At 51.7% G+C, this 21965-nt stretch overlaps 1 protein-coding gene across 2 annotated transcripts; it reads left to right on the top strand.

Annotated features, from left to right (window-relative positions):
- The first annotated feature begins 9704 nt into the window (after window positions 1-9704).
- Polr3h (RNA polymerase III subunit H) lies at window positions 9705-21437 on the top strand. Of its 2 annotated transcripts, none has more exons than XM_006980194.4 (7): window positions 9705-9815; window positions 10074-10198; window positions 13987-14083; window positions 18496-18582; window positions 19026-19089; window positions 20121-20322; window positions 20838-21437. In XM_006980194.4, exons 1-7 carry the CDS (start codon window positions 9803-9805, stop codon window positions 20889-20891), a joined length of 642 nt encoding a protein of 213 aa, XP_006980256.2. In that variant the 5' UTR covers window positions 9705-9802; the 3' UTR covers window positions 20892-21437. The 2 variants fall into 2 exon arrangements, with proteins under 2 accessions (XP_006980256.2, XP_042120911.2); XM_042264977.2 differs by having other exon boundaries at window positions 9803-9874.
- The last annotated feature ends 528 nt before the right edge of the window (window positions 21438-21965 follow it).

The following is a 21965-nucleotide window of genomic DNA, read 5'->3' as shown; positions in this document are numbered from 1 at the left end:
TTCCCAGCACTAAGGACTGAGGCTGAGGACTGCCGTGAGTTTCAGGTCAGCCTAGACTCTATGATAAGAACCCGTGTCCATCAAAACAAAGCAAAAACAAATGAGCCAGAGCTCAGCAGCTCAGTTGCTCTTCCAGGGGACCTGTGGGTTCCCAGCAGCCATGCGGTACGGGTTACAGCTGCCTGCAACTCCAGCTGCGGGGGGGGGGGGGGGGGGGGGGGGGGGGATCCAACTCATCGGCACACATGTGGCAGATACTCACAGAGACACACACACACACACACACACACACACACACAGATAAAAAATGACTTTTAAAAAAGCTCAAGCAGACAAACACACACCAGAATAAAGATTAAAAAGATGGAAAGGAAAGATAAGAAAAATAAATCAAAACGAAGACTCGTAAGAGTAGCCAAAGTGCACTGAGGATTCTTCCGTGCCAGAAAGTGTGCATTGTCCTTTTTTTATACACTGGACAGATTCACTTATTTTTGTAGTCCTTACCACACTAGAGAGGAAAGGGGGGTCAGTAGGGGAGAAGAATTAGCCTGTGTTAGTCACCTGGGTATAGGAGTGTTGGATGCAACACCATGCGCGCCACACATGTCTAGAAATGATTTTGTTGTGGTGGTGGTTTTTTGTTTGTTTGGTTTGGTTTGGTTTTAGGCAGGGTCATACTAGAGAGCCCTGGCTGGCCTGAAACTCCCTTTGTATTCCAGACTGACCTCGAACTCACAGAGATCTACCTGCCTCTCTGCCTCCCAAGTGCTGGGATTAAAGGCGTGCGCCACCACTGCCCGGCTCTGTCACGACAATCCAGGAGAGATTGGGGGCTGTCCCACTGCCCCACACTGAGGGGCCTTCCTCTCCCTTTTGGTCCCCCACTTCCTTCTTTGTCTTTTTTTTCCAAGGGGCTGGAGAGATGGCTTAGTGGCTAAGAGCGCTGGCTGCTCTTCCAGAGGTCCTGAGTTCAATTCCCAGCAACACATGGTGATTCACAACCATCTATAGTGGGATCTGATGGCTTCTACCTGATTCTCTTTTCTGTTATACAGGCATACATGCGAACAGAGCACTCACATATACATAAAGTACATAAATAAATAAATCTTGAAGAAACTAATTTCTGCTCCTTTTGAGACAAGGTCTGGCCCAACAGAACCAGTGACCAGACCTGGGTTGGGATACTGGTGCCCAGGCCAGCTGTCTTTCCAGTGGCTTTGAACTGAGTGATGGATTCAGTGGAAGGGAGCTCAGAGGATTTCTCTGAGCTCAGTGCCAGGAATGAACCAGGCTTGCCTGAGCCTAGAAAGCAGTCGTGGAGAGAGGCCCTCCGCTGAGGTGGGCCGAAGGATCCCTCAGCGGAGCAATGGGAAGGGGTTGATGCAGCAGGAAAAGGGAAGGAAGTCAGTGTTAGGAGCCGACCCATGAGGTGGGAGCCATACCTCAAAGGCCGGTTCAATGGGGGCTAGGACTTGGCCCTTTGCAGACCAGGCTAAGGCCACGGCCAAGGTCTTGATCCCTCCCTTTGCGTCCAGTTTCTTTTCTGTCCCCGACACTGGTAAACACAGGCTGGGGCTGCCAGCAGCAGGGCCCAGTGAATGAAGGAGGCTGGCCCTGGTTTGAAGTATCGTGGTGATTATCCCCCCACGCACGGAGAGGGCACAGCTGTTCATTCAGGAAGTGAGCAGCAGAGACACACCCACCCACCCACCAGCCGCTGAGTAACAAAGAAATCGTCTGCTTGCATCCAGGGGCTCTACGGGAAGGCTATTTTTGTGAACAGCTGAGCATTTAAAAGCTCTCCTCGAAAGCCTTCCTCACAGTGGAGAAGCCGAGGGAGAGGTGGGCGGAGCCAAACAGCATGGCATTCTCTCCATTACCGCCTAGCTCTAATTTCCTGCTACAACCAGAGGATGGACCAGCCCTGGACCAGCGTGGCATCCACTGATTTAACCCTTCAATGCACACAGACCCCTGTGGTGTCTGTACATCCGATAGATAGAAAATAGGAAGTTCAGGCAAGGAGAGGTTGAAAACCTTGTCCACCCAGGTATAGTGGCTCATAACTGTAATCCCAGCATTCGGGAGGGTGAGGCAGGAGAATTGCCTGCAGTTTGAGGTCAGAAGAGTCTACACAGTGAGTTCCAGGTCTGCCTGGGCTACATAGTGAGAGTCTACCTCAAATGAAAACAAAACAAGAAACTTGCCCATACTGGAGCTGGTATTAAACTGCAGGGTTCAAGGGGCTGGAGAGACGGCTCAGTGTCATGAAGAGCACTGGCTGCTCTTCTAGAGGTCCTCAGTTCAATTCCTGGTACCTCCACGGTGGCTCACAACTGTCTATAACTGTAGTTCTATAAGATCCAGTGCCAGCTGGGTAGTGGTGGCACACGCCTTTAATCCCAGCACTGTGGAGGCAGAGGCAGGTGGATCTTTTTTTTTTTTTTTTTTTTTTGGTTTTTTCGAGACAGGGTTTCTCTGTGTAGCTTTGCGCCTTTCCTGGAACTCACTTGGTAGCCCAGGCTGGCCTCGAACTCACAAAGATCCGCCTGCCTCTGCCTCCCGAGTGCTGGGATTAAAGGCGTGTGCCACCACCGCCCGGCTAGTAGGTGGATCTTTGAGTTGAGGACAGCCTGGTCTACAGAACTAGTTCCAGGACAACCAAGGCTGAACAAAGAAACCCTGTCTCAAACAAAACAAACCAACCAACCAAACCAACCAAAAGATCCAGTGCCCTCTTCTGGTGTGCAGATGAAAACGAAACACCCATATACATAAAATAAACAAATCTTTAAAACAAACAAAAAAAAGATGCAGGGTTCAAAAAGGCATGACCTGCAGGCTTATCATCCCAGCCCTTGGGAAAGAGGAGAATCTGGAGTCTGAGCGCAGCCTGAACCACCTAGTCATACTTTATCTTGGAGGAGGAAACACACACACACACACACACACACACACACACACACACACACACAGGTTCTGGCTCCATTACATTCTTCCTCTTTTTGCTGTGCCACAGTCCATTTGAAGTGGCTTCTTATTCCCTGGACACTCATCTCCTCTGCCATGGGACTCATCTCCAGCCAGCGCTAACATTTTTGCCTCGTAAATTAGCACCTCCCTTCTTTCGGCTCCCCCAGCCCTCAGCTAATCCCCATCCCCACCAATCTAAGTACTATTCTGCTAGACAAGATCTCTTCCAGCACTTAAAGAAAAAGCATTGTATGTGTTTATGTGTATGTGCATGCGTGCTCACCTGTGGCCCATTCGAGGAGGTCAGAGGACCGTTTTGGAGAGTTGGTTCTCTCCTTTCAGCATGTGGGTCTTGGGATCAAACTTAGGTCCTGGGGATGGTGGCAAACAGCCCTCGCCTGGCTCTTTTCCAGGCACTGGGGAATCCAGCCAGCGAAGCAGGAACTCTGTCTTCATAGAGCTGACAGTCCAGTAGGGGGAAGGCAATAAAACAACCTAATAACCATGTGCAGCCATGTTAGAAGGCAGTAAATGTCCCAGAGAACTGGTAAGCAGGAAGTGGGCTAGGGAGTGATGCTGGTGCTGGGTGGCTTGTGATCTAAAATACGAGGCCAGGTAAGCTCCGGGCTGGCTCCTCTCCAAGAGTGACAAAGCACTATGGGGTCCAGACAGGAAGACTGAGAGTTTATTTTATTACTTGCGCTGGTGATGAACCAGCCTGCCAACTTTAGGCTTGAATGCCATCTTAACGTAAAGATAAACTAGGCTCATTCTGTTTATGATTAAACCTCTGTTTCTGAAGGACTGGGCTATGTATGCTCCACCTGTAACCTTAACTACAGATGGTTCTGTACTGCCTGTTCCAGGAATGGCAACCCTGTCTTTGTTTCAAAAGGTTGTTGTGATCACCTGTTGTTATAACTACCCTGCTATGGCCACCTTGTTTCACCCTGCTCCTTTAACCCGACCTTCCATTTGCCTGATAAATCCCCCATTTGGAAACCCCCTATCTCTGGGCTATAAAAGCTCTTCTGTTCCCCACATCCAATGCTGATCTCTTCAACCTCACCTTAGGGAGAGGCAGCCAATGTACATGAATAAAAAAAAAAAAAAAAGCTTACTTTAATTTTTTTTTTCTTTCTCAAGATAGGGTTTCTTTGTTTAGCCTTGGCTGTCCTGGAACTCGCTCTGTAGACCAGGCTGGCCTCGAACTCACAGAGATCCACCTGCCTCTGCCTCCCAGGTGCTGGATTAAAGGTGTGTGCCACTGGCTGAGCTTACTTTAATTTATTGTTTGCTTTAATTAAATTGGCCATGATGATTTGGTTCGGTTTTTTCCTCGCATCTTTGAGATTAAGACTGGGATAGGACCCAGGGCCTCAAACATGCCCAGCATGGGCCCAACCAAGAGCCTCATTCCAGCAACAGTGGAAATTTTTTTTTTGAGGGTCTCACAATTGTAGCTCAAGTTGGTCTCACACTCCCTCCAACCTCCACCTCCTGAGAGATGAGATCATAAGAATGTAAAACCACATCTGGCTCCAGAGTGAGAATCTTAACATGGGCATGATGGTGCATGCCTCTAATCCCAGCACCTGAGAAGCGGACAAAGAAGAACCAGGAGTTCGAGGCCAGCCTCAGCTTCACAGTGATTTCAGGGCCAGCTTGTTCCTTTAATAGGCTTTCATAAAGCCTATTAAAAAAACACCAGAAGAAAGGACCTGGACACAGCAAGGCTGTGGACCCATTCAAGCAGTTCTGCTGGTGAGGGAGCCAAAAAATGGAGCACTTGATGAAAGGGAAGAGGCTGGGGGGGCAGGATTTTTAAGATGTGGGGAAGAAACAAAACCTTAACTGCTCTCTTGGTTTTTGTTTTGTTATTTTGATGTGGGGTGTCATGTCGAGTGTGCCATCCTCAAGATAACTAACTGTACTAGGGGTGACTTTGACTCCCTGCTCCTCAAGCTTCTGTGTTGTTGTTTTTTGTTTTGTTTTGTGAGACAGGGTTTCTCTGTGTAGATTTGGTGGCTGTCCTAGACCTCACTCTGTAGACCAGGCTGGCCTTGAACTCACAAAGATCCGCCTGGCTCTGCCTCCCGAGTGCTGGGATTGAATGTGTGGGCCACCACCGCCCCGCTTGCTTCTGTGTTTTAACTGCTGGTATTATAAATGGGTAGCATCATTGAGTATTTGGCTTTTTTATTTTCTGAGACGGGCTCTCTCTATGTAATCCTACCTCTCCTAGAACTCACTCTGTAGACCAAGCTGGTCCCACACTCACAGAGATCCACCTGTCTCTGCCTCCCAAGTGCTGGGATTAAAGGCATGTAACCACCATTGCCAAATTTTAATTTTCTTTTGGTACAGTCATGCCTGGATATATTACCTTAGCTGGCCTTGAACTCCTAGTCACAAGTGATGCTCCTGAATCAGGGCCCAGAGTGGCAGAGGCTACAGGCATGCTCCATTACAATTCCTGCAATTTTAGATTTCACAATCAATCTCGAATGCCATTCCACAGCAATAATCATCATTCTTTTCTGTGGCTTTACAGTTTTCTGTTAAAAGATATATGTCTTTTCTTTTCCTCAATATTGCTTTTATCAAAGGACAGTCTGTCTTTCGTTTTAAAAATAAGGTCTTGCATAGCCCAGTTTGGCCCTGAACTTTTGATCCCCCGGCCTCATTCTCTCCAGGGCCAGGATTATAAGTGTGCTCCAGCTTGTGCAGCTACAGACGTCTTTGAAACCAGTTCTGTCGTTAGTGCTGTTCGGCCGGGCAGTGCGGGGCAGCCGGAGCCTCGGCCGTCCTGGCCACCAGGGCCAGTTCCTGTGCTGTGTCGTGGGAGCGCCATGCCCTGAGCCTCCTCACAAGACTCTTTTCACACACAGGCTTGTTCCCAGCTTTTTACCCACTTCGCTCTTTCCCTCTTGGCGACCACAGTTCTGTTGCCCTTTTGTTCATTGAAATGAGCCATGTTTTCAAGTCCTGGCCATATGCCAGGCACTGATCTAGGCCCGGATGGATGATGTGGAGAGAAGCCATACAATGGTCCTCTGCTGCCGGGAAGCTTGTAGACAGGGTCATTTGTATTCAGTCAACCATTTCAACCATCCATGGAGCAAGGCAGAGAGTTAGTAAAGAGGCCAGATCTTTTTTTTTTTTTTTTCCTTAAACCAAAGTGTAGACCAAACCTTGGTGCCAACAAATTATTGAGCTGAATCCCACAAAAGAGGCTTGGGTTCTGAAACGCTGGGCTCTGAAGCTCATCATCCTGTCCCCCGCCCCCCTTCCCCCTACTCACTCACCCCTGTTTTAGCCTCCCATCCAGCTAATAGCTGAAGCCCTCAGGCGTTGGTTTACCCACTTCTGTCCCTGAAACTAAGCTGTCCACCTCCTAGCGCCTAAGGCCTCCTCACTCTGACCAACTCTGCTCTCTCCGCTCTTCCTCCTCCTCCGCCCAAGGCCACAGATAATCCTGTTTTCTAGTCTTCCTGCCCTCTCCAGCCCTTCAGACTCAGTGTGCACCAGCTGACGTGGAACTGTGCCCTTTACCCAGTTTAACCAAAGGCATGTGTGCGCACACAATAAAAGTGTAATTGTAAAAGGTTTTAAGAATTAGACAGGGTCAGCCAGATGGTTTAGAGGGTCAAAGTATTTGTCACCAAGCCTGGGAGCTTGAGTTCAATCCCCAAGACCCACGTGACAGAAGGAGAGAACCTACCCTGCAAGTTGTCTTTTGACCTCCACATCTACACCATAGCACGTGTGTGCCTACACACAGATGGGATTTTAAGATTAAGCAGGGCGGTGGTGGCGCACGCCTTTAATCCCAGCACTGGGGAGCCAGAGGCGGGTGGATCTCTGTGAGTTCGAGGCCAGCCTGGTCTGCAGAGCGAGTTCCAGGACAGGCTGCAAAGCTACACAGGGAAATCTTGTCTCGAAAAAATAAACAAACAAACAAATGAAAAAAAAAAAGAAAATTAAAGAAAAAGATAGTACAAAAGTAGTTGAGCCTGTTGTTATGTGTGTGTGATCCCAACTACTCAGAAGGCTGAGTTGGAGGATGGTTTGAATCCAAAGACCAGCATGGACAATATTGCAAGAAAGACCTCCCATAAACAATGCTGAGGATAGATCTTAGATGGTAGAGCACTCCCTGGGATGCTTGAGGCCTTGGGTTGGATCCTGGCATTATAAACAAACTATTATCATTATTATTATTATTTATTGAGACTCACTACCTCTGGCTCTTTCTGGAACTCAGTATGTAGAACAGGCTATTTTCGAACACACAGAGACCCACCTGTCTCTGCCTCCTGAGTGATGGATCAAAGGTGTGCGCCGCCAGGCCCAGCTGAGAAGAGATGGGAATGGAAGTGGGAATGGACAGGACAAGGGAGTTCACACAACTGGGAAGCAGAGAGCGGAACTAACTGCAGGAGAAAGGGCGTCAGCTGGAAAGGGCGAGGGGACGCGGGAGAGACAGCATGGAGGGGAATGGATGTGACCATAGAAGAAGGACATATAGGTACTGCGCTTGCTGGGTTGATGTCAGCTTGACACAAGCTAGAGTCAACCTAGATTGAGGAAATGCCTCCGTAAGATTTGGCCATATGCAAGCCTGTAGGACATCTTCTTGATTAGTCACTGATGTGAGAGGCCTAGCTCATTGTGGGTGAGGCCACTCCGGGCTGATGGTCCTGGGTTCTACAAGAAAGCAGGCTGAGCAAGCCATGGAGAACAAGTCAGTAAGCAGCACTCCGCCACGGTCTCTGTATCAACTCCTGCCCCCAGGTTCCTGCCTGTTTGAGTTCCTGCCTTGGTTTCCCTCAGTGGACTGTGACCCAAAATATTCAAGCAAAAGAAACCCTTTCTTTCTTTCTTTCTTTCTTTCTTTCTTTCTTTCTTTCTTTCTTTCTTTCTTTCTTTCTTTTTTTGTTTTTTGAGACAGGGTTTCTCTGTGTAGCTTTGCGCCTTTCCTGGAACTCACTTGGTAGCCCAGGCTGGCCTCGAACTCACAGAGATCCGCCTGGCTCTGCCTCCCGAGTGCTGGGATTAAAGGCGTGCGCCACCACCGCCCGGCAAGAAACCCTTTCTTCCCCAAGTTGCTTTTGGTCATGAGTCATTTCAGCTATAGAAACCTCGACTAAGACAAATATAAAGATGCCATGATGAAATCCACTACTTCATATACAAGTCTAAAACATTGAAATAAGAAAATAAGTTCAACAAGCTTTCTGTTGGATTATTTCCCAGCTGTGGCTAGAGTGTTTTCCGAGCACATGTAAGTAAGTCTGGACTAACTAACCTGTAGTATTTGGTGGTTTAAATGTCTACATTTGTGATGAGTTTAGCAGGGTATAACCCCATCACTCTCTAGGACAGTGGTTCTCGACCTGTGAGTCTTGACTTCTTTGGGGGTCTTAGGTAGGGTTTCTATTGCTGTGAAGAGACACCATAACCACGGCAACTCTTATAAAGGAAAAACATTTGATTGGGGTGGCTCACATTTTCAGAGATTAAGTCCATTGGCATCATAGTCGGACATGGCTGCTTGCAGGCAGACATGGTGCTGGAGAGGGAGCTGAGAGTTCTACATTTTGCATAGGAAAGAGGAAGTGGTCTAACTCACTGGGAGTAGCTTGAGCATAGGAGACCGCAAAGCCCACCCCCATAGTGACACACTTTTCTAGCAAGGCCACACCTCCTAATAGTGCCACTCCCTTTGGGGGCCATTTTTTTTTCAAACCACTACATTGGATATCCTGCATATCCTGCATATCCGATATTTACATTATGATTCATAACAGTAGCAAAATTACAGTTATAAAGTAGCAACAAACTAATTTTTATGGTTGGGGGTCCCCATAACGTGAGGAATTGGACTAAAGGGGTGCAGCATTAGGAAGGTTGAGAACCACTGGGCTAGGAGCATCTGCACCTGCAAAGCACTGAGACAAGGTTTAACAAATAGTAAGAGCCCAATCAAAGTCTTCTGTTGGGGCTGGAGAGATGCTTCAGCAGTGAAAAGCAGTGGTGGTGGTGGTCGGTCACAATTCACTGTAACTCTAGTTCCAGGGGATTGAGGTCCTCTTCTGGTGCACTTCCACATACGCAGGCAAAACACCTCATACAAACAAGCTACCTATTGATACAATGAAGAGCATAGCTAACTAATTCTTACCTCTCATGTCAGTCACCTGAAATGCTTTGGTTCTAAGCAGTGGGGAGGGACACTGGTGTCTTACATGTGTTCAGACATGTAACTTCTTTTTTTGTTTGTTTGTTGTTTTATTTTGTTTTAGTTTTTCGAGACAGGGTATCTCTGTGAAACAGTGAATCAGTGCTGGCTAACCTGGAACTCACTCTGTAGCCCAGGCTGGCCTCGAAGTCACAGAGATCCACCTGCCTCTGCCTCCCGAGTGCTGGGATTAAAGGCGTGCGCCACCACCGCCCGGCTTGGACTGATTTTTTTAAGCGTGTTATATTTTTATTTTCAAAGCATCTCTCAGGCCGCGGTGCAAAGATAACCCGGGCTTGAAGCGCAGACTTGTCGCCTAGCAACCAGAACTGGCTGAGGGGCCTGGGGTTGTCTGGCTTAAGAAGGAGGCCCCGCCCCCTCAACGCTCTACCCCGCCCCTCTCCCCTCCCTAGCTGGGGACAGCAGGCGACCCCGCCCACCTCCTGGCCCCGCCCCTCGCCGGAGCCTCGTGTCGCTCCGTGCCCCTCCTGGGCGGGCAGAGGCTTCTCATTGGTCAGTTCTCCGGAAGCTGGGGGATTCGGATTCGCGAGCCCTGCGCTGCGACTTGGGAGCCGCTGGATGCGCGTGAATGGTGCGCGGCTGCTGCGCGGTGTGCGGGCGGAGCGGGACGGGGCGGCCCCGGACTTGGGGGTAGGTGGGTGGCTGGAGGGAGCGGGCCTCCGTTTCCAGCGGGGCAGAAACGCGGCCTCCGCTAGCGGCACCCCAGGCTCTCCCGCGCGGCCGGCCCAGCTGCTGGCCTGGCTGGTCCGAGGCTGCGAGGGGACCGAGGAGGCTCGGGGACCCCCATCGCTCGTAGGCCCCCGTGATTGACGGGCTCTCTGGTTCCCAGAGTCCCGGCGCAGGATGTTCGTCCTGGTGGAGATGGTGGACACCGTGCGCATACCGCCGTGGCAGTTTGAGCGGAAACTCAACGACTCCATTGCCGAGGAGCTGAACAAGAAATTGGCCAACAAGGTATTGGGCCCTCGGGCTGGCAGGCAGTGTCGTCCCCTTCCGTCCCCGCTGCAAACCTGGCTGTTGTCGCCTGGTTCAGTCTTGTGGCCTTGCACACATGTAACTTCTTCATGTCAGGGTCTCCTCTCCTAACTTCTGAACCAGATTTGGATGTCAGTCGTACCCAAAGGAGTTAATGGGCCGGGCGAGGTAGTGCACACCTGTAATCCCAGCTTCTTGGGTCGTTGAGGCGTGTGAGGATCGTGAGTTCGAGGCCATCGTGGGCAACATAAGTGTCGGGGTGTTGAACAGTACTTAAATCCGCTTGGCATCTGCGGGACCGTTGGTCCAGTTCTCAGTATGGGCAGAAAATAAGCAAAACAGAGAGAGAGCGCACAAAAGGGGTGTGTAAAAGGGAAACTGGAAAAATGTCAGTTTCCACATTCAGTTACTGTGCAGTCTTGGCCAAGTCACCCGCTCTTGGTCCTCACTTTCACTTGTAAAACGGGGATAATTGTTTTTCTGTCGACTGTGCGTTCTGCGGACGGATGGGTAGTTCTAGTAGTCTGGGGCTGTCGGCAGTTTGTCTCTTCATTCTCAAAACAGTTTTTTGCTCACCTGCTGTGTGTGGGCCATGCCAGTGTGCCCCAGGGCCAGCTGGAGAGGCCTTTCCGCTCTCCTGTGGTGACTGCTCAGTTACCCTGTTTTGTGTCTCTCTTAACCACAGTTACTTTCTTGTTTATCTGAACATTAGTTTTTTTGTTTTTTTTAAGATTTTACTTTTATTTTTTTTAATGTTTGTGTAAACCTGTGTGTGCCACAGTGCATGAGAGGTCAGAGGACAGTTTGTGGGCCCTTCTACCCTGTGGGTCTCTGGAATCGACGTCAGCAGTCAGGATTAGAGATAGGTTGCTTTCCCAGCTGAGCCATCTCTCTGCCCGCCCCCCCCCCAACCCTTCCCCCCTAATTTATTTGGTTACTGTGTTTCCCTTTCCGTGGATAGATACAGGGTCCTCTCTGACTTACTCCTTTAATATCTCCAACGCTTAGCCAACCTGGCGGTGAAGACAGAGGCTCTGCTCCTGGAGGGGGGGAGACTTGACTCAAAGGGTCTCACAGTTGAGTATGTTCTGGTGGCTCAGGGTAGATGGCATGAAGGGCAGACACACACACACCCCTAGGCAACAGAGGAGCAGCACCCGGGATAAAAGAGATTGGTGGCTTTTTCGAGGAAATATCGCTTGACCTGAGATCTGGTGGTGAGGGGAGACCCAGGGAGCCTCTGGGTTGAGGGTTGGAGTGGGTTGGAGCGGGTTGGTGTAAAGAGCCGAGGAAGCCTGTGCACAGGTCCTGAGGAAGGAGGGCTCGTGGCCTCTGACTAGGCACAGAGGAGGGTGCTGGAGCTGGTGAAGGAGGTCTAGGGATGTAGATAGACGCAGGCCACAGGGCCCTGGGGGACTTTGGAGTTCAGGTATTGTTCTTTAGAGGCCAGTAGGAGGTGGTATTCTGGGAGTGGGGCAGAGATAGATAGACAGACAGATAGATAGACAGACAGACAGATAGGTAGATAGATAGGCTTTAGATAGGAGGTAGGTGGTCCCTTTATGGGAGCCTGCGGTCAGAGGAGGAGGAGGAGGTATACACACAGACCTGGGGTTTGTCAGCTGAAGGAACCAATTCGCTGACTTATTTGTTTGGCCTTGCAGGCACAGCAGTCTGTCTGCCTCCGATGCTCAGGTGCTAGCACTAAAGGTGTTCGCCACTGTCTTAGTCCCAGTTCTGTTGCCAAGAAGAAATACCATGGCCGAGGCAACTCTTCTAAGAAAAAGCATGTTGTTGGAGGCTTGCTAACAGTCCAGAGGTTTAGTTCATTATCATGGGGGGGGGGGGGGAGAGTGTGTCAGCACATGGGGTGCTGAGAGCTGCATCCTGATCCACAGGCCAAGAGAGCAGCACTGGCCTGGTGTGGACTTTGGAACCTCACAGCCCCCCCCCCCCCCCCCCAGTGACACACTTCCTCAGCAAGGCCACACCTCCTAATCCTAATCTTTCTCACATAGCATCCCTCCCTGAAAGCTAAACATTCAAATAGATGGGCCTGTGGAGGTCATTCTTAGTCAGACTCCCACAGCCACCACATCCAGGGCTTTGGCTTTTTTTTTTTTTTTTTTTGGTTTTTTTGAGACAGGGTTTCTCTGTGTAGTTTTTTTTTCTTTTTTTCTTTTTTTTGTTTTTTTTTTTTGTTTTTCAAGACAGGGTTTCTCTATGTAGCTTTGTGCCTTTCCTGGAACTCACTTGGTAGCCCAGGCTGGCCTCGAACTCACAGAGATCCGCCTGCCTCTGCCTCCCTAGTGCTGGGATTAAAGGCGTCCGCCGCCACCGCCCAGCTCTCTATGTAGTTTTGGAGTCTGTCCTGGATCTCAGTCTGTAGACCAGGCTGGCCTTGAATTCACAGAGATCTGCCTGGCTCTCCCTTCCGAGTGCTGGGATCAAAGGCATGTGCCACCACTGCCTGGCTTTTGCTAATTTTTTTGATTACATGTATTTCTTTTGCATGTGAGTATACATACCACAGCACATGTGAGCAGGTCAGAGGAAAACTGTGGGGAGAAGGTGATTCTCCTTCCACCTTGTGGTCCTGGGGTCCAACTTAAGTTGTCAGGATTGGCGGCAAGCACCTTGATGGCCGAGCCATTTTGCCAATACTGGCTCCCCATTTATTTTTGAGACAGGGTCTCATGGGGCCTGAGCCGACATCACATTCACTGTGTAAGCAAGGATGGCTTTGGACTTCTGATGCTCCTGCCTCCACCTCTCAGTTGCAGGGATTACAGGCGGGCACCCCCATGTCTGGCTGAGGTCAATTCACTGACTCCTGTGAAAGGCACCCCCACAGAAGAGGTCTGTGTTTCTACAGAAGAGCTCATTGCAGGGTGCTCTGCCCCGACTCTGGGGTGCTCTGACGTCTCTCTAGTCCCTGAGCAGCTCTGGTGAGGTGTGTGACTAGGGGGTGGTACATGTGCAGACACTGAGCCAAGTCCTTTAGATACCAGAGTGTGGGCTTGGGGTGTGTGGGGTGCTGCGCTATTGAAGGACTTTGGCCATGTGTCCTGTGCGAGCCCTGTCTGTGTGTGTGTGTGTGTGTGTGTGTGTGTGTGGTGGTGTGGGTGTGGTGTGAGTGTGGCGGGGTTGTCACACTTACGCCTGTGATCTGGAACACAGACTCTGGGATATTGGGAAATAGAGGTTTAAGCAGGGATCCCCACTGCCAGTCCTCTCCAGGGGTGACAGTAGACTTCGGTCATTTGTGGTCTCTGAACCTGCCACCAGGATACTTCATGTCCATCCTATTCACTTAACAACAGCACTTCAGCTGGTGTCTCTTTTTGGGGGGTTGGGTGGGAGGGGGTTGAGACAGAGTTTCTCTCTGAACTCACTCTGTAGACCAGGCTGACCTTGAACTCACAGAGATCCGCCTGCCTGCCCCTCCTGGGTGCTGGGATGAAAGGTGTGTGCCACCATGCCCAGTCTGGTGTCATTTTTGAACTGGGAAAACTGAGGCTCAGAGAGGCAAAGTAATGTCCTTGGTGGTCCCACAGTGAGGTGGAGCTGGCATTGGAAGCTGGCTTGTCACTCAGGCCCTGCTCTTTCCAGAGTTCTGCGTCCTGAGGTCCCTGCTACAGTCAGCTCCTGCAGAGTCTTAGCTGATGTCCATCTAGGAAAAGGGTACTCAGAGCTTGCTTATGATTGTGGGGGTTTTGGAAGAGCTAGGCCCCGGGGTCACTGTGTGTATGCACATGTGTGCACAGGTCGTGTACAACGTGGGACTCTGCATCTGTCTGTTTGATATCACCAAGCTGGAAGATGCCTATGTATTCCCAGGGGATGGAGCATCACACACCAAAGGTGGGTACCTTCACTTCCTAGGGTGCGGCTCATTTTCTGTAGCAAAAGATCAAGCTGCCATGCTTCTTGGAGTGACAGGGGACCTGGGCCCAAGTCCTAATTCTGCTAGGAGTTTATTTCAGTGACCATGGGTAGGTACTTTTGTCCCCTGGGCCTCAGTTTCCCTACCTGTAAAACAGCAGTGTGGACAGGGAGATTCTCAAGGCTGCTACAGTTTTGAGATTGAGATTGTGGTTTAACCTGTGGGTCTCTTGGGTTCCATCTAGAGCCCCCTGATACTTGCCCAGCCCTCAGGCTACTCATTGCTTCATGGTGTGTAGTGAGGTGGCCTGCTAGGTAAGGGCCCTAAGTGTGGCTGTTTCTGGTGGAGAGCAGAAGGTGAGGGAAGAGCAGGCTAGTTGGGTCTAGGGACCGGGAGGGGCAGGCAGGACACAGCAATCAGAACTGCGCTCTGGGGCCCGTGAGTGGCTCAGGGGTGAAGGTGCTTGCTGTACAAATCCAGAGCCCCGAGTGTGATACCCAGAACTCACTGGATATGGGAAGGAAACTGACTGCCCCAAATTTTCCTCTGATCGCGACATGATGAACACACACACACACACACACACACACACACACACACACACACACCACAGAGTGGCCTCTAAAGCAGGGATGGTGATACACACCTGTATCCCAACCCTTGGGAGGCGGAAGCAGGAGGATCAGGAGTTCCAGGCCAGCCTGGGCTATCTATCTAACAGTGATAGTGGATTCTGTACTTCAGGACTGCCAGGAGGACCAAGGAACTATTATAGTCATGCTCAAGACGGGGCCTTGGCACTGAGGGAGCATGGGGATTGCTTGTTTCTGTTGGTTCTGTGGGTTACTTGGGTGGTGCTCTTCTGGGCAGTCTCGGCCAGGACTGGAATGTCCGGGTCAGTGGTTTCAAAGGTCTGAAGTGCCTAAGTCTTCGGCCTTGCCTAGATGCCAAAAGTTGTCACGTGACTAAGACTGGGATGGAGAGATAGACTCGACCCGTTGGTGAGGGAAAGCGTAAAACTGGAAAGGATGGGCATGTGGGGGGGAAAGGGTGGTGGGCGGAGTCAGTATCGGGCATCTTGTCTTCCCTGGAGGTTGTAGGGCATCCTCAGTCTGGCTTGCATTGGGCCATCAGAAGGGTGGCCGGGAGGAACTCTGTCTCAAGGCCCTGCGTGGAAATGATCCTCAGCTTGCCCAGGGCTTGCAGTATCAGCCAGGGAATGGGCAGAGGCAGAGAGTGTTTTAACAAGAGTCCTGTGACAGACACACAAGAGTCCTGTGACAGACACACAAGCCACAGTGGGCAACCTTGACTTTGTCCGTGTTGGTCAGCCCCAGCCCAGGGACGGGTGCTCAAGCGTTCTGGAGTGTGTGGAGACAGCCTAGGGTCTGTAGTGTGTGGAGACAGCCTAGGGTCTGTAGTGTGTGGAGACAGCCTGGGGTCTGGAGTGTGTGGAGACAGCCTAGGGTCTGTGCTGGCATCCCGAGACTAATTAATTGACATGGTATTGAGTCCGCAGAGAGCCCCAGGAAGCAGGCTGTCTGTGTGTGCACTAGGCGGTTTCATGAGCAAGCCCAGAGCGCGGAAACAGCTCTGAGGAGCTCTGTTCTCAGGGAGGAGAGCCAAGCTGAGCTGGGCCCTGCACTCAGGCAAGGGCAAGGCCTCTGTTCTCTGAGAATGCAGCTGAGCCTAGCCGGGCTCTGTTCTTGGACAAGAGCCTGTGGTCCAGGAGGCAAATGCTGAAAACTTCAGGAACACCAGAAACAAATCACCTCCAAGGAAACGCTGCCTGTTGCTTTGGTGCTATTTGGCGCTTGGTCTCAGCATTGGTTTGTATTGACCCCCACACCCTGCTCACCCTGGGTCTCTTGTTTCATTGTGGGAGATGTGTAAGTACTGAGCACTGAGTTAAGTATATCCCACAGACCTGTGTTTGCGTTCTGGCCCTGGGCTGGGGGCCTGGGTAGCTAAGTCTACCCGTCACTCAGGGGGAAGTCCTTTGAGGGCATGAGCACTTCAAGAGCGTTAGGGCCATGCCACACTCCATCCTCCGCTGCGTGCAGGTGGCGGTCAGCAGGACAGCTTGTTAGACTCTGTTCTCTCTTCTCACCATTGGGGTCTTGGTGGTCAGACTCTGGTGGTCAGACTTGGTAGCAAGCCCCTTTACCCACTGAGCCATTTTGCTGGCCCCATTCTGCTCTCTGACTTGGAGAACCTGAGCACTTCAGTGCCTCATGTGAGTGGAATCGGGGATTTGTTCTTTTCCCAGAAACTCAACGCATCCTAAGGGTTGTGGAGTGCGTATCCTGGAATTACACCTGCTCGCTAAGAACAGATGACCCCCCCCCCCCCCCACACACACACACACACACCTCTCCCGGGAGCTGGGGTGGGGAATGGAGTACGGTCCTGGGGGCTGGGACTCAGCCTCACGCCATTCGGTGTCCACCACTGAGCCACACCTTCCAGCCCTTGGTGGTGGATTTTTAAGACAGGGTCTCTCGTGCAGCCCTGGCTGTCCTGGAACTCACCATGTAGACCAGGCTAGCCACAAACTCACAGAGATCTTCTTCCAGGTTGCTGGGATTAAGGGTGTGGGCCACCATGCCCAGCTCCAGCCTCTCTCTTCAAGGCTGGTTAATGTACTGTGTGTGTGTGTGTGTGTGCCCACTGAGCTTTTGTTCATTCATTAGTCAGTGGGCATGGTCTGCTCACCACTTCCTTCCAGATAGGGTGTTCAGGCCCTGGGCACTGCTTTACATGCTGTCCTGTCCTGGTAGGCCTGTGCCAGACAAAGCCTGGCAGACGCTTTGAGCTGAATGCTAGGTTATGAGGAGGGCAGTGTTTTTCCATCCATGTCTGCTCCTGCTGCATCCTGGAAAGTTAGCAGAAGGCCCAGTCATCTTCAGGATGTTTGTCACCTGTGCAGGAAGGCGGGTGGACAGAGCTGGCCCAGGTGGGCCCCTGAAGGAGTCCTAGAGAAGCCTGTGCTGGGGGGCTGTCGAGGAAGGTGCATTCAGCCTGGTGGCCTTGTCCAGGGAAAGACTTAGAGGGGGGTTACCAACCCGTGGGTCATGACCCCTTTGGGTTGCATATCAGATATCCTGTAAATCAAGATTTACATTACAATTCATAAGCAGCAAAATTACACTTATGAAGTAACAACAAAAATAATTTTATTTTATTTTTTTAAATTTGGCTCCCCCCCCCCCCATTTTCCAAGACAGGGTTTCTCTGTGTAGCTTTGCGCCTTTCCTGGAACTCACTTGGTAGCCCAGGCTGGCCTTGAACTCACAGAGATCCGCCTGCCTCTGCCTCCTGAGTGCTGGGATTAAAGACGTGTGCCACCACTGCCTGGCTTTTTTTTTTTTTTTTTTTAAATAATATTTTATGTGCATTGGTGTGAAGATGTCAGATCTCCTGGAACTAGAGTTGCAGACAGTTGTGAGCTGCCATGTGGGTGCTGGGAATTGAACCTGGGTCCTCTGGAAGAGCAGCCAGTGTCCTTAACCACTGAGCCATCTCTCCAGCCCCCCAAATAATTTTATGGTTGGGGTCACCACAACACGAGGGACTGTATTAAAGGGTTGCAGTATTAGGAAGGTTGAGAACCACTGGCTTAGAGGCTTCCCATGGCAGAATGGGCAGGGGAGCTGTGTGGTTGAAGTGGGTCACTCTTCCTCTGTATGGGGAAAACATGGCATCTGACCCAGGCAGTTCGGACAGGCAGGTGGCAGAGAGCATCTTCCTGTTTGGGAGGGTCAGTGACAGGTGTGGCTTCTGCTAAGGCCAGGGATCCTCCTGATGTGGGTCCAGCTGTAGCCAGCCTTTCCTTGGATTCAGGTGAGTGGGGAGCACATAGGGACAACCCGTGCGAGAACCCATGAAGGCTTTCCCTGCGTGTCTCTGTCACCACAGGCAGCCTTGGCGGTTTTAGTGTCCTGTCCCAGGTTGGCTCTGTGCTGAGGGTAAGCTTGCCCAGACATCAAGAGACGGGAACTTCCTTCCAAGTCTGGCCAATCGCTGCTGTCCTTTTGGAATGTAAAGGACAGCTTGACTTTGGAGTCACTAGCGGCCCAGAATCAAGGCTTAGGTGTGACTGAGATGGATTTGGAAACCATCCTTAGTCCAAGACAGCAGCTGCTGCTGGTCCCTTTGGAGACCAGCCGTGACCTTGCAGAAGTGGCGGGGTGGGGGGGGTGGGGGGGGTGAGGGGGTGGGGTCAGTCCTCTGGCTTAGCAGACAGGTCTAGACCCACAGGAGAACTTGGCGTGGACCACTGGGTAAGTGTGCTGGCAGTGAGGTGGACATGGGCCAACATGAGTGGCCCCAGGCTCTATGACCATCATGGAGGGTCTGGTGTAACTGACAACATTCCCTTCCTTCCCAGTCCATTTCCGGTATGTGGTGTTCCACCCGTTCCTGGATGAGATTCTCATCGGGAAGATCAAAGGCTGCAGCCCAGAGGGTGTGCACGGTAAGGGGTGGCTTCTGGGGTGAGATGGGAACCACCACAGTGGGGCGGGCATTGTGTGCTGACCCTGTAGTCCAGGAATCCAGCTGAATCTTCCCTGTGGCATCAGAGAAACTGCCCAGCTCCAGTACCAAATGACAGGTGCCCCATCCTCTCATGCTCCCGAGCTGGCGGAGGCGACAGGCTCAGAGTGCCTGTGGGTCCCTGGGTATGCAGTGACCGCTCGGGGTGGAGGACTAGGCACTTGGAGCTTTGCCCAGGGCTGCTCAGCCCATGTTGGTAGTGTAGTTAGAGATGTGGGGCTTTGGGGCAGGAGGGGACAGATCATCCTGGGGACACCTGGGCCACACTAGGGAAGGGGGCTTGCTTGCAGTGTTCGGCCATCTCTTCTGTGCTGTCCCTTTGAAGTCCCCATCCCACGCCATCATGTTCTTCTTTTCTTCCAGTCTCCTTAGGGTTCTTCGATGACATTCTCATCCCTCCTGAGTCACTGCAGCAGCCTGCCAAGTTGTATCCTTTCAAGGATAATGTGGGGCGAGTGGACACCCCCTGCTCCTGTGGTGACCTGGGGGCTCTGATCTGTCACTGATGGCAGTGCTGGTGTGAAGCACCAGGCCGCCTCTGCTTCCCACGCTTACCATAGTGTCACATGCTGGGTGTCGGTCAGGCTGGGTGACATGACTGGGCACTGCACACCTTTGGGGCTTCGGTCACTCCTGTCACCTCAGTCAGTTGTCCCTGCAGGAGCTTCACTTTGTCAGGCTGCCTCCGTTTCCCAGGGTGTGGGGCTGGTGTTTGGAGCGTGAAGCCTCTGTCCTCTTCCTTGTTTTATTTTTTGGTTTAATTTTTTTTGAGACAGGGTCTTTTTGTCTTGCCTTGACTGTCCTAGAACTCACTTTGTAGACCAGGCTGTCCTTGAACTCACAGAGATCTGCCTGCCTCTGCCTCCCAGGTGCTGGGATTAAAGGTGTGTGTCACCACCGCCTGCCTGGGCTGTTTTAATGGAGTCCCAGTGGTCTTGGGAGAGGCTCAGGTGGCCTGTCACAACTGTACTCGGCTCCCAGCTGAATCATGACATGGAGAAGGCAGTGCGCCACTAGAGGGCAGTGTGGCTCTGCAGACTATGGTGGAGGAACAGAGTTAGCTCTCTCACACCAGGCCTGTGCAGGGCAGTGGTAGGATTTAGGTGAGACTCAGCAAATCTGGCCTAGCCTTATTGTTTTCTTCAGGTAGGTGACATTCACGCCTACCTCATCTTCTGGAGACCAGGGAAAGCCCATGATCTACCTTCCTGTCAATTTAATTGAGGCTTGAATGAGAAGTGTGGCAACCTGGTCATTCTCGTTTCCAGACTTGGGAATTAGTTCTCACTTTGGGTCCTGGACAAACTAGCTCCTCTCCAAGGAGCAGAAGCAGCTTTTACTGGGACTCCCCAGCCGAAATGGCCTCAACCTGGAGTTGGTTTGAACTTGGGTACTTCAGAGGACTCTCAGCCTCACAAATTCCCATAGTGTGACTGTGGCCTTGACCCTGGTCTCCAGTGATGAAACAGAACAGGTCTGGGTGTGGGAGTATGAGACGGAGGAGGGTGCACACGACCTGTACATGGATACCGGTGAGGAGATCCGCTTCCGGGTAGTGGATGAGAGCTTTGTGGACACATCCCCCACAGGACCCAGCTCAGCCGAGGCTGCCTCTGCCAGCGAGGAGTTGCCAAAGAAGGAAGCGCCGTACACGCTTGTGGTAAGCTGCTTTCTTGAAGTTCTACTTCTAGAACCTTCCTTGGCAGGTCGGGTGTCTTGGGACTGTCGTCTGTCACTTCTCAGCCTGCTTCTGTGGACTGGGCTATGGGGTGACAGCGCTGCTGTAGATGTTGGGCAGGATGGGGGAGTTTGTCCTGCCTCCCAGAGGGACAGTTCAGGCCGGATTACCTCAGGAGGATCTTTGAAGGGAAGGAAACCAAGGAGGGGCTAGAGATGAAAGTTGAGACTAGAGCAGGGTTCCAGGGAAAAGCGGGGTCCTCCCTCTGTGTGACTTTGGGGGCTCAGGAAGACAATCTAGGGGTGAGGAGGGATTGCCTGATCCCACTTGAACCTGGAGAGCTGAGGCAGGAGCACCATCATGGTCCCAGTCACTCCATAGCCTCCTGGCCTGCTGTTTGCCTGTGCTGGGCCTGCCAGGTGCTCTAGGTTGGGCCATTAGGCCCTGCTGTCCCAGGCAGCCCAGTGGTGACAAGTGTACCTGTTTTTCTTTGACAGGGATCGATCAGTGAGCCAGGCCTGGGCCTTCTCTCCTGGTGGACCAGTAACTAGCCTTGGACCTTAACAGTGACTGCCCAGCTTGAAGACCCTGCCCAGACCCTCTAAAGTGGAGCAGTTGGCAAATTCTGAGGAGTGCCGCCCAGAGCTAGGCTGGGTGGGACCAGGAGTGCCATCCCTCCCCAGCTCTGGTTCTCTGCCTTCTGGAGCCAACCCTGAAGTCCTCTGTGCCGGATTGCTTTTGGTTTTTTGAAAGTCTCATGGATCCAGGCTGGCTTCTCACTTGCTGTGCGGCTTAGAGTAACTGAGTTTCTGGTCCTCCAGCCTCTACCTCTTGAGTGCTCCAGTTGGGAGGTGTGCACCCCCACATTGACTATGTGGTAGTGAGGATGGAGCCGGGGCTTTGGGCACACCAGGCAATCGCTCTACCACTTGGCCTGCACAAGGACCAGCTTATTTCGTCAGTGCTGAGGCTGGGACCCAGGGCCTCTGTTATGTTAGGTGGGTATTGTACTACTGAGCTAGGCCCAGCCAGCCCCTTCCTGTGAACGTCTGGTTTCCAGTGACAGAAGAACCATCTAATAAATAACAACAGCAGCAGGAGCCTCCCCCTTTCAGTAGCTAACATCATGGTCTAAGGTCACCAAATTGTGGACCTGGGACAGCATTCCCTCGCCCCACAGATGTAGGACTCTGGCATTTATGAGACCAGACTGACTCGAGCTGAGCTTGGAGGTTCTGTAGTAAATGCAGAGGCCACTCAGGCGGTGTTTTAAGGCCAGCGCTGTCAGCTGTAGCACCAAGCTGCAGACATCTTCCCCCATCATTTGGAAGGAGCACTCCCCCTCCCCAAATGAGCCAAACCAGCCCGTGTCTAGGAAATGGAGACTGTGGGGTTGCTGTCCTAAGGTCTACCGTCTAAGAAGCCTGGGTTGCCACTGTCCCGATGTGACCACAAGTATCATGTGGGGTTAGTGATGCCCCAGGTCTCAGCGAATGACTCTGCCAAGCACTGTTGTCCTTTGTCCCACTGGCACTAAGATATTTGTGTGATGAGTACTGTTTGGTAACAGACCTCAATGGCCTGCCTGGGTCTTTCCATGTGGGGGAACCAGGGAGTGTCATCTT

The sequence above is a fragment of the Peromyscus maniculatus genome, chromosome 20, assembly GCF_049852395.1.
Source record: "Peromyscus maniculatus bairdii isolate BWxNUB_F1_BW_parent chromosome 20, HU_Pman_BW_mat_3.1, whole genome shotgun sequence".
In the NCBI taxonomy this organism is placed as follows: Eukaryota; Metazoa; Chordata; class Mammalia; order Rodentia; family Cricetidae; genus Peromyscus; species Peromyscus maniculatus.
Note: the sequence above shows the minus strand (reverse complement) of the source record. Positions and strands in the feature narration are given on the sequence as shown.

Excerpts from the sequence above, each read along its gene's own strand:
- Polr3h (XM_006980194.4), top strand. Across the intron at positions 18,583-19,025 it reads CAGCCCAGAGGGTGTGCACG|TCTCCTTAGGGTTCTTCGAT; the intron begins GTAAGGGGTGGC and ends CTTTTCTTCCAG. Across the intron at positions 19,090-20,120 it reads CTGCAGCAGCCTGCCAAGTT|TGATGAAACAGAACAGGTCT; the intron begins GTATCCTTTCAA and ends CCTGGTCTCCAG.